The 18,545-nt window shown below is 38.5% G+C and overlaps 1 protein-coding gene across 2 annotated transcripts in view; it reads right to left on the bottom strand.

The window, feature by feature from the left end:
• IBTK (inhibitor of Bruton tyrosine kinase) overlaps nt 1-7,061 on the bottom strand; it is a 41,850-nt gene extending 34,789 nt beyond the window's left edge. For both annotated transcript variants that reach the window (XM_032215011.1, XM_032215010.1), the window contains exons 1-3: nt 6,849-7,061; nt 1,956-2,600; nt 1,091-1,187 (exon numbers count right to left, since the gene is read on the bottom strand). In XM_032215011.1, the coding sequence (XP_032070902.1) occupies nt 1,091-1,187; nt 1,956-2,303 (445 nt within the window). In that variant the 5' untranslated portion in view covers nt 2,304-2,600; nt 6,849-7,061. The remainder of the gene's footprint in view (nt 1-1,090; nt 1,188-1,955; nt 2,601-6,848) is intronic.
• Between the last annotated feature and the right edge of the window lie 11,484 nt (nt 7,062-18,545).

Genomic DNA, 18,545 nt, shown 5'->3' on the forward strand with positions numbered 1-18,545 from the left:
AACTGGCAGGGGGATCTCCTTCTCTTTCTAGAGTGACTGCTGGAGGGCAGGGAACAAGGGATTGCAAGACTGTTGGAAAACTGAAAATAAAGATCATGTGACCACTGCAATAGCAGCAAGTAGCAATGAAGCAGGCCCAACTTTCCTACTCTCAGGAATCCTAAATCCCAGATTTTGGTACCTCGGTTCAAAAATTATTGCCCTATGATACACCACTTTGCTTGGTTAAAGAGTAGATTATAGATAGAAATACATTTTACCTTACAAGTATATTACTTAATACTTTACAAGTAAACTATGTTTCCAAAGGTAAACTGGTACTATAGTTCATACCAAACCTGATACTATTTTATTACAAAACAGAACTTTAAAAACAGTGTTTTGGAGGAAAGGGCAATTTATTTAAATCATATTTTACTAAGAGAATAAGCTGAGCTTACAAATTCAGAAGAATGAATTAGTATATATCACCACCATATGGCATGTAAAAGAGTACAGTAGTAAAGATAGTAGTTGTTGCTATCATTAGATAAAGTTCATCGATTATTCCATTAAAAAAAAAATGTAATTTACAAATTTAATAAGGTACAAAAATGCAGCTTCAATATGCTAAGGTAAATTAACATAAGATTACTTTAAGCAAATAGATTATAACCTCATCCTTTTTAATAGTAGCAATAATATATACACATGATGGCCCAAAATAGAAGATTTAACAATACCCTCATTTTGGAATAGTCAAATACTGAAGCTTTAGGATAAAAGATTTATTCTACAAGCAGAGCAGAAACAAAACATTGGCCTCTGGGTTTTCTACCCACCATAATGGATTGAAAATGGACAAGTTAAAGTACCTAATAATGCCCACACATTATAATTGTTTTTAAGAGGAAGATGTTCAATATCTACTGGATTGTTACATTCAAAAGACATTTTTATATACTCACTGACTATCTCTTACCATCATCCCCAAAACAATCATGTTACATTCAAAAGACATTTTTATATACTCACTGACTATCTCTTACCATCATCATACAATCATGTTTATGTTTAAGTGCATAACAAGCCTCTCAGTGTATTCACCAACCTGTAATCTTGAAGGTAACGAAGGCTGGCCTGTCTTTCATAACAAGATCCAAAGCAGACAAGCCTTCTTTATCCTGAACATACAAATTCACTCCGTGCTGAAAGCAAGGGGGAAATAAATGGGAAAAAAATATATGAGACACTTTGCACAAATAGAGTAATGTATACAAGCCCAACCCCGCAAGCTGTGATGTCAGACTAAACACTCCCCAACTTTGTCAAATGCAGAAATAATTTTTGACCAACTATTACTACTACTTTCTTCATTTTTACATTCACATATTGTCTTTTGTTTTCTTTCACTTTCTCTGGCAAGTTAAATTCAATTATTGCACCCCTAAAGTAGGGATATTTAATAAAGCAGCTATCAAATAGTCAACATAACTGTAATCTAGAATTATTCTCTAATTTAAAGCCATTTTAATAGATAAGAGACAAATCTGAATCTGTTGTCAGATATTTCTCTACTTCACTTGATTGAGAATAAACTTTTTTCCAATTATTCTTAATTCTTCAATGCCATTTTAACAGATATAATAGGGAAAATCTGAATCTGTTATTATCTCATATATTTCTCTACTTCACTTAACTTGATTGAGAAATAAATTTCTTTCCAATTATTTTTAATTCTTTAACATTTGGGGGTGGGGGGCTTTTTGCTTAAACATTTTGTCAAAAGACCAATCTAGTTACTTTATTTAGCACTTCAGCAAACAGCTAAAAGCTATGTGTAAATAAAAGAAATACTAACTACATGGGGTCTGTCAACAATGCAACCAGCATCTGTCTATACATTTTTTTCTTTTGCCACCATTTGATTATAGGCTTGGCATAGATTTGCAATGTTAATAAAAGCTGTGAAATACCTTTAGTAATGACCATGCACAATCTATATGGCCATAGAAAATGCCACGATGCAAAGCTGTCCATCCCGACTCCTTGTCCTTTGCCAACAAATCCACTCCGTTTGTTTCTGCCAACCAGTCTAGCACTCCTTTTTTACCACAAGAGGCGGCAATATGGAGGGCATTCCTGCCAAACATATCCTTGCTTGTTGCGGCATTATAGCAGTGAGAAGTGAGGAAGGCTTTGATCTGACCTTCATTTCCCCGGGTCACTACGGAAACAATATCTAAAGCATGCTGTAATGAACGACACTTTGAGGTACAATCAGGCACCGAAGAACTCATCTTATTCCCTGCTGAACTGTTCATTTATGCAAGACGAGGCACTGCAAATTTTCCCTTTGTTCTTTCTTCACAAAAGGTTCATGATTTCCATGTTTCAGGCACCTTCCATGGGAATCTTTGTGCTATTAAGGCTTGATATTTAGAAAAATAAATAACTTTATTGATATAAATTCAGAGTTCATTCCACATTTTAAATCTACAAAATATATTATTACTGTCCAGAAAAAAATATGACTTCAAAAAGCAACACACGGAGGGTGGAGGGGTGCTCCCCCTCCACTCGTTCTAGTTCTTTCAAATAGCCATAATTGCGAGAGAGACCTGTAAGAAGAAGAGTAAAAGAAGAAATATATTAGACTAACATAATAGAATTGCAGTTTCTTTCTTTTTTCAGAAAAAAGCAACATTTTCAAATCAAACATCCTCCCATAGTGTTTACCCATATTCTATACAAAGCTTGGAGAAATACCCCCGTTTTCAGGGCTCATTTAGGGTGTGTGCACACAAAAATATGAAACTGATGGAACACTTTTCGGGGGGCAGGTGCTGTGATAGTGAAGGACTACTTCTTTTGTCCCATCAGTTGATACTGTTTAATAAGGGGACCTGAAGCAGGCCGACTTTGCCTGACCTTAAGAGTACAGAACTCCATCCTCAAGTGAATTTATTTGACAGAAGGTTATGTCTCCTTTTAAGAGAATATTAATGATTTAAATTTTATAGTAAATATATATACTGCATTTATTTGCAGATAAGCCAATCTGCAGATAAGCTGACTTTCAAAGTTTTAATTAAAATATTGTGAAAAATGTGACAACTGCAGATAACACAACCCTCAAAATTTTCATATATTTTAATTTTCATAATTGACATCCATAATGGGTGCATTTTTCATAATATTTTAATAAAAAATTGAGGGTCTTATTTGCACATGGGTTTATCCATAAGTACACTCAAAATATGTGGATAGTTTTAAAAAGCATAGACAGATTATAGATAGACAGAGAGACAAAGTGACAATATAAACACATTTCCAACTTCCCTTTGGACATGAGATGTTTGCAAACAATAGAAAGAGAACAGAGTGTATCACAGAACAAAGAAACCTGCAACAAATCTCATGACTATTTAAAATGAATCAACAAATAGATTGCCAAGTAGCTTGCAACAATGCAAGTGCCTGTGTGTACCAGAAACCTCTCAGAACACTGAATTATGGAATAAAGTAATTACTGGTGCAATATACCTTAAAACCTTATATAATTCTAGTATATAATATCATTGCAGCAGGTATTCCTTAGCAACTCTTTTCTTCAAGGCAGCTTATCCTTAGGATTTAAGGGAACAGGGCCAACTCAGATTTGAAGTAGTTGCCAACACAAGTTACAACTTTCCAAATATGAACTTCATAACACCTTTTAGCAAACCAATCTCTGATTCGTAGCAGTACAGAATGATTGTCATGAATTTTATAGGGAAAGAACCAAATCACAAACAAGATTATCTAAAGCTATGTGGTTAATTGTTAGCAGATGGGCAGATTAAAAAAAAAACTTTGTAGAAAAAAAATGAAGCAAGCAATAAATTTTTGATTTTAAAAATAATCAAAGCTTCGCTGCTTCAGACTGCATATTCAGACTGTATCTAACTGAGATACCAGTTAAAGAAAGTAAGTAGTTTTAGACATACTAGTACTAAAAAATTTCACTTACTTAAAAAAAAAAAGCATGCAATTTAAAGCATTCACAGCACAGTATTGCTGGTTTCTAATGTCTCATTATTTTATTCTGCTACAGAACATTTAGATTCATCCACATTTAATCATTAAGATTTTATTGAAAGTTCATATTATTGAAGAATTTAACTATCTTCTTTTCATTTTAAATAAGATATATATGTAGGGACTCATTTTAAGGTTTGGCTAAGGAGACAAACTAATGAGAAAATTTATTTAGACCTCCAATAAATAATTATTTTACTAAGTTCTTAGGAGCCACAAACTGCTCTGAAACTAGCATTGTAAAAACACTGACTCAATTCTGAAACTCAGTTAAGAGCATTTTGTAAGTGATAGTTGTAATGACTCAGGAAAAAAAACAAGAGCAAATGACAAAATTCAGAGTTAGGCAATAAAAAGTGGCACAAAACAATGAATAAACTTTTGATATTTTCCTGAATTTTTATGAAAGGAGAAAAATGAGAAAAAGCTTGTAAATTTCAAAGTCACCATTTGAGCATTTAGTCACTGTACAGTCATGGCCTAGAAGAGAAAAATAAGATCTGAAGAAACTGTGTGAAAGCTGTTATCCTCGTGAATGCAGACAGACAATCGCACTATTGCATGCCACCTTGAGCTTTTGAAAGATGATGAGGTAAATGAATCTCATAAATAAACACATAAAACGACTGTGGAATGCATTGGAAATTTTGTGGGGGGATTGACAGATCTCTTCAGATTTCTTCCCCTAAAAATACACTGCATTTCTATTAATCCTCTTCCCATATATAGGTAATGTTACTTTAGCTATATGAGGACTCGGTCTTGGACAACATCAGCCATTCAAGCTAAGCCAGGTCAAAAAACAGACTGTATAGGAATAGTACTTTACTGTTGTAGGGGATAATAACAGAACCTTGAAAGCCAGTCCAAGTTTATCTCTGTCCCATCTTATATTAAAGAAAATCAATGTAGAATTATTTTTTCAAGCATCTTTCAATTTTGGGAATGTGTAACTCTATGAAGCATTCTTAGATTTCTCTAATAATTTCCTTAATAGCTTGTACCTTTCCCCCCCCATCTTTCATACTTTCCAAGGCCAACTCTAAATTCCTTTACATACTCTTTGCTAATAGATACCCAGTGCTATATATTTTATAAATTTTTATCCGTGTTTCAATATTAGTACTGTTAACACTATTGATGTCAGAGGGGAAAAGTATAAAAAGACGCACATCAAAGTGCTTCAGTCACCCAACCCATATCAAACTTCCTTGTGGCTTGTAACTGGGATTCATTTTAAAATCTTTGCCAAGAACCAACAAATTACAGCTAACTAGTACTTGTCTACTAATAGTTGACCTATTTGGCACAACACCAACCATGTTTGGAACATAGTTCACGTAGCTTCTTAATCATAACATGCAAAATTTTATTCTGATGAACCACATTACAACAAACAAAATAGTGAGGATGCCACAGAGAATCAAGAAATTACCAAGACCAGCATAAAAGGAACACAACCCTAAACAATGTTTGAAAGTGAGATGTGCATTAGATACGATAGATCAGTGTTGGTGAACCTTTTTGGCACCAAGTGCCAAAACAGGAGCATGCATGTGCATGCAAGGGAGCATCAAAAAACCGGAAGAGCAGCTTCCTAGCATGCACATGTGGGAACGCCAGAAACCGGAAGAGCAGCTCCCCAGCATGTATGCGTGTGCCGGAAGTTGAGCTTCTGGTTTCCGGCATGCATGAAGACCAGCTGGTCGAAACCCAGAAGAGCAACGGGCGATGGCTAGCGTCCCCAGCGAGATGGCTCTGTGTGCCACTTCCGGCACATGTGCCATAGGTTCACCATCACAGCAATAATAGATGGTTGATAGATGGGATAGACACACAGAGATGTACATATGCACACACTCAGTATTTTACACTCATTTCTTCATTTCTAAAAGCCATCCTACCTGTGGATTAAGGGGCCTGAAAGCTAATACACCTGGCGATCACAAAGCTCAAGAAGGCTGATAAAGTGACTGATCACTCTAAAGTTGAAATGTTTCCATATGAGATATCTTTATCACAATGTAGGTTTTCCTGTATTCTATCAAGATAAACAACCTGCTAATGTGCGGCAACCATGCTACAGTCAGGGTAAAAAAAGCCAGGAACTCCTGACCTCACCAACACAAACATCAGAGAGTCAGGTAGTATTTAGCATTGTCAGTAAGACAAACAATCATGCAGTGCAATTTTACTTCAGGGTCAGAACCAGAAGAATGACAGCACTGCTCTTGGCAACTGCATACAAAAAAAAAAATACAAAATACAAAAAAAAGGGGGGGGGAGGCAGGGCCCTTTTTTTGCTACCATAATCCATAATTTTTGGATATGCATTACTGTAACCCAAGCAACACTTAATCTAAACTAATCTCCAGAAAGAAGAGGAAGGACTTAACTCCCTTTCCTTTTATACACCTAATCTTTCTCCAGCCATTTTCACCATTGCACTGACTGCAGGCTTCCCTCTTCCCTGCCCTTTCTTCTTCATCTATTGGGATCAGCAACACACACACACACACACACACACACACACACACACACACACACACACACGCTTTAGTATCTCCGTGACGTGCAGAAATTTAATCCGGGCACCTCGTTCTTCTTGCCCATACTTGGAAACTCTGCACCTGTCGGATTTCTGCCTGCAAGACGGTGTGAAAAACAGAAGCCCAGAATTGGGAAGCGGGTGTGCCGTTGTTGAAAGTGCGCTCGCCACTCCCGCTCCGGCCACCCGGCTGCCCCCACCCTCGCCCACGATGGGTTTTCCCTTTTCGGGACTGCCTCACCAGTCGCTAGTTGAAGGAGCTAGAACGGTCACAGAAGGACGCGCGTTGGAGGGCCGGGAAACTCATCTTCAATGGGTCCGAAAGGCGCCGGGCCGGGTCAGGACGAGGCCGCGGGACGAGGAGGAGGAAGAGGAGGCAGAGACGACCCGAAGAGCCGCCACGGCTACAACCCTTCAAATGCCTCTGAGGGTGACGAAAAAGATAAAGGCAGCGGGGGACACGGGAGCAAAGGAGCGCGGGATTGGGCAGCGTGCTGAGTATTCCGAGTGCTTATTGGCTGGCGGGAAGGCTAGGCTCGCCTCCGGCTTGTGCCCGGCCCTGAAAAAGAGGCTGACGCGTAAAAGGGCGCTTAGGGCAGGAGGCTAAGGCACAAGGGCGGCGCCTGAGGTGGAGCTGACAATAGCGGCTACGCTTCCCCTTGTTCCACCTGAATTGCAGGCTGGGTTGGTGTGATTTGTAGGTCCAGAAGCCCTTGTGTTTCCTCGCTGAAATGTATTCTTTAGAAGACTATCCGGAGGGCTCCTGGGTGCTCTCGGGCTTCCTAGTTTTATTTATTTGTTTATTTGTTTTGTCAAGCGTGTATAAGATAATATATATATAAGTATATACAAGATAATGAATACACGAATAAATGGGGTTGTTAGGACAGGGACGGTAGGCACGCTGGTGCGCTTATGCACGCCCTTTGCAGACCTCTTAGGAATGGGGTGAGGTCAACAATATAGATTGTCTAAGGTTAAAGTTTGGGGGTTTTGGGGAAGAAACCACAGAGTCAGGGAGTGCATTCCAGGCATTGACCACTCTGTTGCTAAAGTTGTATTTTCTGCAATCAAGTTTGGCACGGTTTTCTTGCAGGCGGGCCATTACCCAAACTAGGCATCAACAGCAATAGCACCTAGATGTATATACCCCTTCACAGTGCTTTCCAGCCCTAAGAGGTTTACAAAGTCAACATATTGCCCCCAACAATCTGGTTCCTAATTTTGCTGACCTTGGAAGGCTGAGTCAGCTTTGATCCTGGTGAGGACTAGGGGAGACATGATAGCAGTGTTCCAATATCTCAGGGGTTGCCACAAAGAAGAGGGAGTCAAACTATTCTCCAAGGCACCTGAGGGTAGAACAAGAAGCAATGGGTGGAAACTAATCAAGGAGAAAAGCAACTTAGAACTGAGGAGAAATTTGCTGACAGTTAGAACAATTAATCAGTGGAATAGCTTGCCTCCAGAAGTTGTGATTGCCCCAACACTGGAAGTCTTTAAGAAGATGTTGGATAGCCATTTGTCTGACACAGTATAGGGTTTCCTGCCTAGGCAGGGGGTTGGACTAGAAGACCTCCAAGGTCCCTTCCAACTCTGCTATTGTGTAAGATTGTATAAGATTCAAACTGCCAAATTGCAGTCAGTCGGCAGAAGTAGTCTGTAGTACTGCATTCTAACCACTGCACCGCCACGGCTTACCATCAGTGCTAGTCTGGAGCTTGACTAGCCCTGATAATGTTGCCTAGTTTGGGTAATGGGATGTCTGCAAGAAATCCAGCCAGTTCAGAGACCAGCAAGGACCTTTCATGTCGCCCCTGAATTACAAATATTCTCCTTTATTGAGACTATCCAGAATTAGCCTACAATTGAGCGAGCATGCCTGCTAAGACACAAACAGAATAGAGCCTGGATGTCTAAAGGGACCTTGGAGGTCTTCTGCTCTAAATCCCTGCTCAAGCAGGAGACCGTATGCCATTTCAGGTAGTTGTCTGTCCAGTCTTTTCTTTAAAAACCCCACTGATGAAGCCCCCTACAATTTCTGAAGGCAATTGTCCTCATTGTAAGAAAGTTTCCCCTTAATTCCAGGTCGCTTCTCCCTATTACAGTGGTTCTCAACCTTCCCAATGCCGCAACCCTTTAATACAGTTCCTCATGTTGTGGTGACCCCCAACTATAAAATTGGTGTCTTGGTTCCTAAGACCATCTAAAATATGTGTTTTCCGATGGTCTTAGGCGACCCCTGTGAAAGGGTCGTTCGACCCCAAAAAGGGGTCCGACCCACAGGTTGAGAACCACTGCTCTATTAGTTTCCATCCATTGTTTCTTGTCTTGCCTTGTGGTGCTTTGGAAAATAAGTTGATCCCATCTTTTTTGTGGCAGCCCTCAAATACTGGAATACTGCTATTCCATATTTGAATATGAATTCAAAGGGCTTGCTCTGCAGTAAAGATCTGCAAAGATTCCAGGTGGCAGGACAGGAATAGGAAATACCTTTTAAAGGAAATTGCAAGGAATTGTATACTGAAGCTCTAATGCTGTACAAACACGTTTCAGTGGGAATACCTACAGTTTTATTCGAGGCCCGGGGCTGATTTTGGAGAAGCTATGTGGGATCAGATGAGAAACTGCTCAGAATCCCAGAGAGTAGGCTGGTCTGGGAAGTTAAAACTTCCCAATTTGAGGGAAGTGTAAAATTCATCTTCTATAAACTCAGCCAGTTACGGGCTTGGGTTTCAGTTGCTCAAATGGAACAGGAGATGGGGGTGGTGGTGGTGGTGTTTATCTAAGGTGGGCAATTAAAAACATGAAATATGCAATTTAGCTTTAAAACAAAATTATATGAGCATTCTTCAAAACATTCCGCTAAGTTATTATTGTCAGGAGTGTGTGGGCTATTGAAAACAAACTGTTCAAGATGAATAAATCATCTCATAAATAATCCAAACTTGGGAAATTCAAATAATGTCATAATCAAAATTATGCCATCAGAAAATTCAGGGTAAGAATTGCAAACCTAATGGTTTGCCCTGCAAAAGAAGAACAGGCATTATATTGTTTGCAAAAATAATAAGAACAGACTTCAGCATCCTAAGATAAATAACACTTAACACAGGACAATGTTTTTGTTGTGAAGAGTTTTGAGTCTCTTTGTGTAGAAAAGAGTTTTTGCCATATATAATTTAATAACAAATTTAAAAAGTATTCCTAGTCCATTAAAAAGTTTACAGAAATAGAGACTAATCTTATTAGCTAAGCTGTTTTCTTATTTTTATTGATGACATTATAAATATAACTTAAGGGGGAAAAGGCTTTGTGATTATGTTTTACAACACTCAGCCACACCCTCTTTTAATATTGTGCTTACTTTGAATGCTGCAGATGTCCATATCAATGTTCATTGAAATCAATTTGAAACATAAAATTAATATCCATAATTATCTACATCAAGGTGATATAACACTATCAGATTGAAATCCCCATTGTCACAGAACACAGAATAGAACAATTTGTTTGGCTCCAATAGGCAGTTCACTGATAGAGCAGAAAGGATTATGTTTACATTATATACATGCCCAAATTAAGCAACCCCATTTTATTTTTTGCTGTATGAACCCAGCCCATATGGTTAATTGATAGATCAGCCGTTCGTGTGACCCAGAAGGTTGGCTAGATTAAACCGGATAAATTTATCATGGCTAAGGATATGATGTGAACACAGCCAGGGTTTCAGGGCCAATAGACATATACTGTACAAGATCATTTTAATGTTCAGCTTTTGATATATCATGCAGCTGAAAGTGTAAAATGATTCAACTACAGGCAGTCCTCAACTTATAACAGTTTGTGTTCTGACCAAAGTTATAACAGCATTGAAAAGGGGGATTTATGACCATTCTTCACACAACCATTGCAGCATCCCCATAATCACTTGATCAAAATTCAGATGCTTGGTAACTGACTCATATTTATGATGGTTGCAGTGTCCCAGGGTCATGTGATCACATTTTATCATCTTCTGATAAGCAAAGAAAATGTAAAAGCCAGGTTACAGAATAACAGAATAATAGTTGAAGGGATCTTGGAAGTCTTCTAATCCAACCCCCTGTTCAATATACTATTTCAGACAATGAGATTGGTTATCCAATCTCTTCTTTAAAAAACCTAGTGATAAAGCACCCACGGATTATGAAGGCAAGCCATTCTCCTATTTAATTGTTCTGTTACTAACTTAACAACTGCAGTGATTCACTTGACAACTATGCAAGAAAGGTTGTAAAATGGGGAAAATTTCATTTAACAATTGTCTTGCTTAGCAACAGAAATTTTGGACTCACTTGTGATTGTAGGTCGAGAATTACCTGTATATGATTTATCCTTCAAGCACTAAGCTCTGCTAGCTTTTTCATGGTTTCCTTGCATGAATGCAGTGAGTATTGCAAAAGGGACTGTGGACTTTGCTTAATTGGGACTGAAAATGGCAAACTCTCCAGAAATATAACCCTGCCTCACAGAATATAACAGCAGGAGGGACAACATAACTGTGAAGAAGACACTAAACACAACCCAGAATTTGCAGTCATCGTGTACAATTTGTGTATTGTAGTCCCAGCACAGTTAGAAGGATGGCTGACCTAACAGAAAAAAAATATTCAAGAGATGTCTTTGTTTTCATAACTGAAATAGAGCTGACTTCATACATTTCAGTTTTAGCCAAGGCTCTTTAGAAAAAGTATAGGCAGCTGGAATTTTGGGACCAAAGCAAGAAAGCAAACAAAAAGAGTTTTGTGAGGACCTTTAGCAGAGGGAGGAACAGGACAACTCAAATCTTGCCCCCCAAAATTGACATCTATTGACCAGCTCTGGTGATTTACCAGATGAGTGCTAAGTTTCCAAACTAGAAGAGTAAACTAGTTACTCCTATTGCAAATGCTAAGCTTGTCTTCTTATTGGAGGACAAAGTAAAAGGACTGTAGCCCATCTTTTTAAGGGTTCCACTACAAAACCGCGCTCGACTAAACCGCGTCCGACTAAACCGCGTAGCTGATGTCATCAACAGGGCAACAACAGCATGGAGACAGAAGCACACTGTAAACCCTAAACTTAAAATTAACCCCTAAACCTAAACCTAACCCCCCTAAACCTAACCCTTAACCTAACCCTAAACCTAATCCTAACCCTAAACCTAAACCTAAACCTAACCCTTAACCTAACCCTAAAGCTAACCCTAAACCTAACCCTTACTTTTAAGTTGAATCGGCTTGCTTTCAAAGCGCTATTTAAAGCGCCCTTCTTTCTCCGCACTGGCTGTTGTCGCCCTGTTGATGACGTCAGCAACGCGGTTTAATCAGGCGCAGCTTAGTCGAGCGCGGTTTTGACGGGTCACGCTTTTTAAGGACATCAGAGAAGATGCAGCATACAATATCACACGGAGAACTGTCCGCAAAGGCCAGTAGAACAAAACCTTCAGATAAAGACAGGACTTAGCAATAACAATAGTGCTTCATATATCATTTCATAGAGCTTTACAAATGCCAGCCAGTTGCCAAGCACCCAAACTGATCACATGACTGCAGAGGTGGTGCAACAGTTATAACCCTGAGGATGGCTGGTAAGTCACTTTTTCATGGACATTGTAATTTAGAACCATTGTTAAATAAATGGTCATAAGTCAAGGACTACCTAAACAATGTTACCTTGTGTTATGTTGAGTAAAATGGGATTTTAGTTAGCATGATTGATTTTGATAAATGGATTTACATTCTTGTGACAGTAAGAACTGTCATTAATCCATTTGTCAGATAAGAGTAGTACTGTTAATACAGTAGTAATGCTCTACAACTGTTTGAGCATCTGTGTATTATTTTAGCCACAAGATGTCACCATTGAGATACCTTATTTTCCAATTTCCAGTATTGAGGGTGAAGCTTCAATGCTATTATCACATATGATTTTTTTGCTGAATTGTTGAAAATACCTACTAAAAGTAACTCTCTTTCTTTGGTAGATCCAGAGCTACAGCAATCTCTAAATATAATGCCACAAACAAATTCCAAGACAAGAACATTCTGAACCTGGAATCATAATGATTTTATGATTCACATCAGTGTAGTGTGTATAAAATGACAAAAAATAGGCCAGCCAGACAATAGACTCTTACCGTTATTGTTAGTGGCATGCTTGTGCATTTTTTCTTTTTCTGAAATAGCCAAAATATATATGGTAGAAAATGTTTGCTCAAAACATTTTGAGAAGAGTATTTAGGTACCTATTTATTATAAACCATGCCAGTAACATTTTGCCGCATCTATCCAATCAAATCTATAGACCTTATCATATTTACTAATGTGACTGTAAGCTGAAAGCGGTGGACAAATTTCATTTATTAGTATTAAAATACTGCAGACTGAGCGCAAGACAAATGCAAAATCTACATTCTCTGAGAAAAGTTCTTCTACTTTCCATATAACAAAGCTTCACATTCATTACTGAAAAATATTAGGCTGAAGGGATTCAGCAGCTTACAGTATTCTGGTTCAATTCTCTATATATGTATATTTAACAAGCTAAGATAGTGAAGCTGTTTGATCCTTTTGGCCATGGTGTATGTTCTCGTTTCTTTCATTCATCTTTCCCAAGGTGATGTTCTATTAAGTGGGATGAATAATAACCATCATTTCAAACCAATATCCCATGCTGACAGAGGATGAGGGCACTGTAGGCAGTAGGTTGGAGAAAGCTGGTCTAATCACAGTATACCTTTTTGATCAATTGGCCAGTGTTCTTTTTTTTTTTAGACTGACTTATTACCCCTTTGTAGCACTTTCACTTTTGTTCAACTAGGTCAAATTCCAGCTTTCTGCTGGGGAATCAAACTGGCTAGGAGAGTAGTAAAATCTGTGTGTCCAAGGAGAAAGATAATGATATGATGTTGCTTTCTTTCTAGGGAAAAATGATTTTAAATTTTTTTTAAAAGCAATTCAACCAGAACAGGAATTTGTACAAATAATATGGTATCCTTTTGCAGAAATGTGGCCGAATTCAACAATAAAGATTGATACAGTAAGACCCTAACAGTCTTATGAATTATATCTGATTTTGACTTGACTCTGGTCACCATTCAATTAATTAATATAGTCCGCCATTCCAAATAAAACCTTTATATCAGTTGAAAAACAGGCTATGGAACTGAAGCTCCTCATAGTTTGCACTGACATTGGAGAAGAACGGCCAATTAAAAATTCCTCTGTCCTAGAAATGGACTGATCACAATATTCCACAGTTTCTTTTTTTATTCGGAAGCTAACATTGCATCTGTCAGCTTTTTCTTGTTGTCAGCCTGCACTGAGGAGGATTTTTACTCCAAGGCAAACTGATATTTCTTTTCCTTATAAAAGCTGCATCGCAATAGATGAGCCACTCATTCTGCATCACATCACAGGAACCTAATTGGTTGATTTCAGAAGCGTCTTTACTACCACCCAATCCAACAGGTCTCCGGTTTAATCAGATCTTAGTGGATGCGTGTTTTTTAAACAAAATCTTGCAACTGCATCAAGATTAACCAGTTTATTAGATATCACTTTATAAAATCGTGTATTGTCTTAGATTCCAGATATATTTTCAAGAGCAGGGATTCTAAATATGGAAGGCAAAAGGAAAGAAAATGTAGAAAGTGAACAGATTATGAACATTTCACTTTCATAAAATTGTTCATTAATAAAACTGTTTAGTATCAGATCATAGGACACATATCCAGACAAAGGATGAGCAAATGTAAAAAATTTTTTAAAAAAGGTAAATTTTTCCTTAAGATAAGTTGGATTCCTAACCAGGTTCAAGCCTGTGTAGCCTCTGGGCACAGATAAATTATCAGAAAATAAACCTTTTTGCTTTAATCAAATTATTGGGGGGAGCTAATTGATTGGTTGCTTTTTAACTCAACTATTATTTCTATTTTTCAGTTCTTTTACATTAAGTACCAGAGAATTCTTGTTGTTTTGAATAATACAATTAATTTAAATCTTTTTTAAAAAAAATCTTAATTTCTTTTTTTTCTTCTGCTTTTTGGTCAATTGAAAGAATTTCAGAACCAAATTGCAGTATAGTTCTTTTTTTGTAATAAATAGAAAAAGAGAGAGGGGTTAGGAACCGAATACTATTCTAGGGGCACATTCATTTATTTTTAACAGTATATGTCTTTCAAGATAGAAAGAACTCTCGGGGCAGTGTTCTCATTACATTTTGACAACACTTCTTTTTCTACTTACCAAAAACCCTACAATTTCATTACAAGTTGTAAGAAGCACCTATGGGATCAGATCAAAATTCCATTGAGTTCAATAATTAATAGTTAATTCAACACCCTTTGAAAGCCTACAAACAGGGCATTGGTACGATGCACCATCATGTTGTTTTATCCAACGGTAATTATGCTGCTTTTAATATCAATAGAATACATTATTCTATTCTAGATTAATAGTTAGCTTTACTTTCATCTTTCATCTGATTCCCACTTAAAGTTGTTCAAAATCATGTATGTTTGGGTCTGCTATAGTTTATTGAATGATTCCAGCCTTGCGGTTTTATTAAAGAAAATGAATTAGTGCAATGAACGAATCCAGTCAAACTCTTCTGACATGTTACTAAAATTCCCATTTTAGCAGTGTGCTGTACAAAGAATTTCATTTTGTCTGACCTGAATCTCCAACTATTCAGGTACACTGAATGAGCATGGCTTCTATTAGGCAGAAAAATATTTTTATTTTCTTTTTCCACAGCATCATAATTTCATTACCCTTATACCTTCATGATTGTATCTTGCTGTGTTTCCTAAAATATACTCTTGACCAGTATTTTTAAGAGGCTCTAAATTTTCTTTCTCATCCATCAGTTTTACAAGCAATAATAGAATGTATACTGTTGGATGACAACTCAGAATATGCCGTTGTGATTTAATTAATCCCCTTTCCATCCCGTTTTGGATAGATGACTGAAAATTTAACCCATTATTTAAACTTAATAGTTAAATTAAAAGATAGGAATAGCAGCTGTGCCCTTAGTCCCATGCTCTACTTTCATTCTGTCATTTGGGTATTCTGCACATTTTCTGTCTTTTTTTTTTTATCTTGGTTATAGGCATCCAAGAAGTGGCTGATGTCTGAACTACATAAGAAAGATAGAAAACTAAAAGATCTAGTAAACAGTTTCATCCAATTTTATTTCACCTTTCCAGGATAGATCCTAGAACTGTGATGGTGAATCTATGGCACCTATGCCACAGGTGCACACAGTGCCCTCTCTGTGGGCATGTGAGTCGGCGCCCCAGTTCAGCTCTGCCGCGTATGCGCCTCCTGCCAGCCAACTGGTTGTTGAGTCTCTGCCACACATGTGCAGGGGTGGGCTGCATGCAGGGGGCACCTGCGGGGGGGACACGTGCACATGCATGGTGCTTTGGGCACTTGGTCCGAAAAGGTTAGCCATCATTGTGTTAGAACATCTGCATGAAAATTTTCTGTTCTTCTCTTCTGTGTTTCTATTCCCCCCCCCCAAACTCTATAGCCACCCATCAACCCTTTGTCTTCCATTTGTTTGTCTAAGGCATAATAAGTTTTTTTTTTTGAAATGGCATCACTTCTCAGATTTTTGGAGGCATCTCAGAGCCTCTCTTTTGCTAAGAGAATATGAAGTAATAAGGCCAAAGCCAAATGCAGCCCTTACCCATGCAAAGCAGTGGCTCCCCAAATCTTTTCACACAGGGTTTTTTCCTGCTCCAAAAGTCTCAGTGCAATACTGGCTTGACTTGTGGCTCTGCAGCTTAGTTAATCTTGCTGGCTCTTGCTTGGTTGACAATATGACACTGGTTAAAAATCGGCAGCATGTTAGAGGAGTAGAGGTCATCAGTTGTAAACTTACATTCATACATTTTCTCCTGGATAAAGAAAGAACAAAGAGCTCATTTGTTCCAAGAGCAAAGTAGCACTAATAAGGCAGAACTGTAGAGATCAAAGAGGCTTCTATGTTGAGCCATTTTCTGAAACACTGAGGGTATTTGCTTATTTAAGAATCCAGACAATGTCTTTTCCAAACTTTAGTGTGAATTTTTTTTTAAAAAAAAATCTGCAATGAGTACACTCTTTTCAGGTGTTAAATAATAATTAATTGCTTAGGAGGGAGGGAGGGAGGGAGGGGAAGAGAGAAAGAGAGAGATTCCACTATACTGCTATATATTCATTCCAGATATTAAAATCCATCAGTCTTAGTTCATGATATGATAGCTTTATTAATTAGCCTATAGGCCATATCAAAGCACAAGCTTCAAACATATCGCCAATAAAATCTTATACATACAGATGTTGAAATCCGTCAGTCTTAGTTAATAAAGTGGAAAGATGAGCCGTGCAATTCAACAACATCTGGAAGACCCAGGTTACCCTTGCCTCTCCTATCCAAGAGGATTATTTTGGGGGAAAGATAAATATGAAGTTTTCTATGCAAGAATGCTTTCATATTTTCCTGCTGATAATCAGCAAGGAGGTTTCAAGTTAATCCCTAATTTAAAAAGCACAACTACCTTCTCGCAAACAATCACTATGACAAAAAAACAGGATACAGAACAAGATTCACCCCATTGCCACCAGCCCTACTGCCAAGAAGAACAATGTATTTTAAGACCTGGTCTTTGAAAAAGACAGATCCAAAATAGAGTTAAAGAAAACTGGCACTTTAATATTATGAAATGATTGCAAAAGGCTGACTTGTAGAAGCTAGCAGGGGAGATTAATGCTCTCAGGCATTATTGGAGCTGGTCCTGCAGCCTTTCCAAATAGCTGACAAAACCCTTTGTCACTCCATGGAACCTAGGAAAGCAACAGATTTGAAACAGATCTTTGGAATGTCTGCTTCCAAGGATCACTATTTCCAAAAAAGAAAATAATGGACTCATTCAAAAACTTCTGCCTGAGACTCTATATATGTGACGGTGAAAGTTCATTCTCCGAGTTTGTGGGTTGGTTTCCTAACGTTTCTGTTATGTCTTAGCCTTGGAGACATGGCTCCATCTCCGAGGCTCGCCATTGGTCGAGGCGCGCAAGTGCCAGAGCGGGAAGTCAACGTTTTCTGATTGGCTAGCCACAGGACTGCCTGCATATAAATTGCTATCAAGCGGGAACTGTTCAAGCTCACTGGTTCTGGAGTTGCTGTTTCGTTAGCTGTTTTAATAAAGCCTTGTTGTCCGAGTCCTGCCTTGCCTCAGTCATTGCCACCCCATCGAATTTAATACTGGCGACGAAGGTGGGATATTCTGAGGCATAGGAAGAGCTGTATCACGTAAGGAAGATTTTTTATTAATATAAGGCTTCCGGCCAATCACTGATGCAATCTCCTCAGAACGTGTCTCCCTCAGAATGGCCACTTTGAACAATTTTGCACCGTTTGCACCCGGGTTAGAGTCCTGGGAGGCATACATTGACTGTTTTGAATGCTTCCTCGAGGCAAACCATCTGGCTAACTTGCCTAGTGAGGGAAAGAGGGCCCAGTTCCTGAATGCTTGTGGGCGCGAGATGTTCGGAACAGCCAGGGCTTTGGCCGCCCCGCAATAAGTCCAGTCCCTTTCATGGGATACTTGACGAGACTGCAGAACCATTACGCCCCAGCTCTCTCGCAAAGCTAGGTGCTATGCATTCCAACAAAGGCTTCAGAAGGAGGGGGAATCAGTGAACCAGTACATGGCTGACTTCAGGGCTGCAGCATTGCACTGCGATTTTCCTAATCTAGATGACTCCCTACTTCAGCAATTCATGTGCGGGGTGACCGATTCGAGGCTGTGTTGCCATCTTCCTCACTGCATACAATTATAAACTTATCGGCCCGGAAGCAGGTGGAGCATGCAGATGCCCTAAGCCATTGCCCTCTGCCGGCGTCCGAGGCTGACCTGGATCCT

Source organism: Thamnophis elegans, chromosome 4, assembly GCF_009769535.1.
Source record: "Thamnophis elegans isolate rThaEle1 chromosome 4, rThaEle1.pri, whole genome shotgun sequence".
NCBI lineage: Eukaryota > Metazoa > Chordata > Lepidosauria > Squamata > Colubridae > Thamnophis > Thamnophis elegans.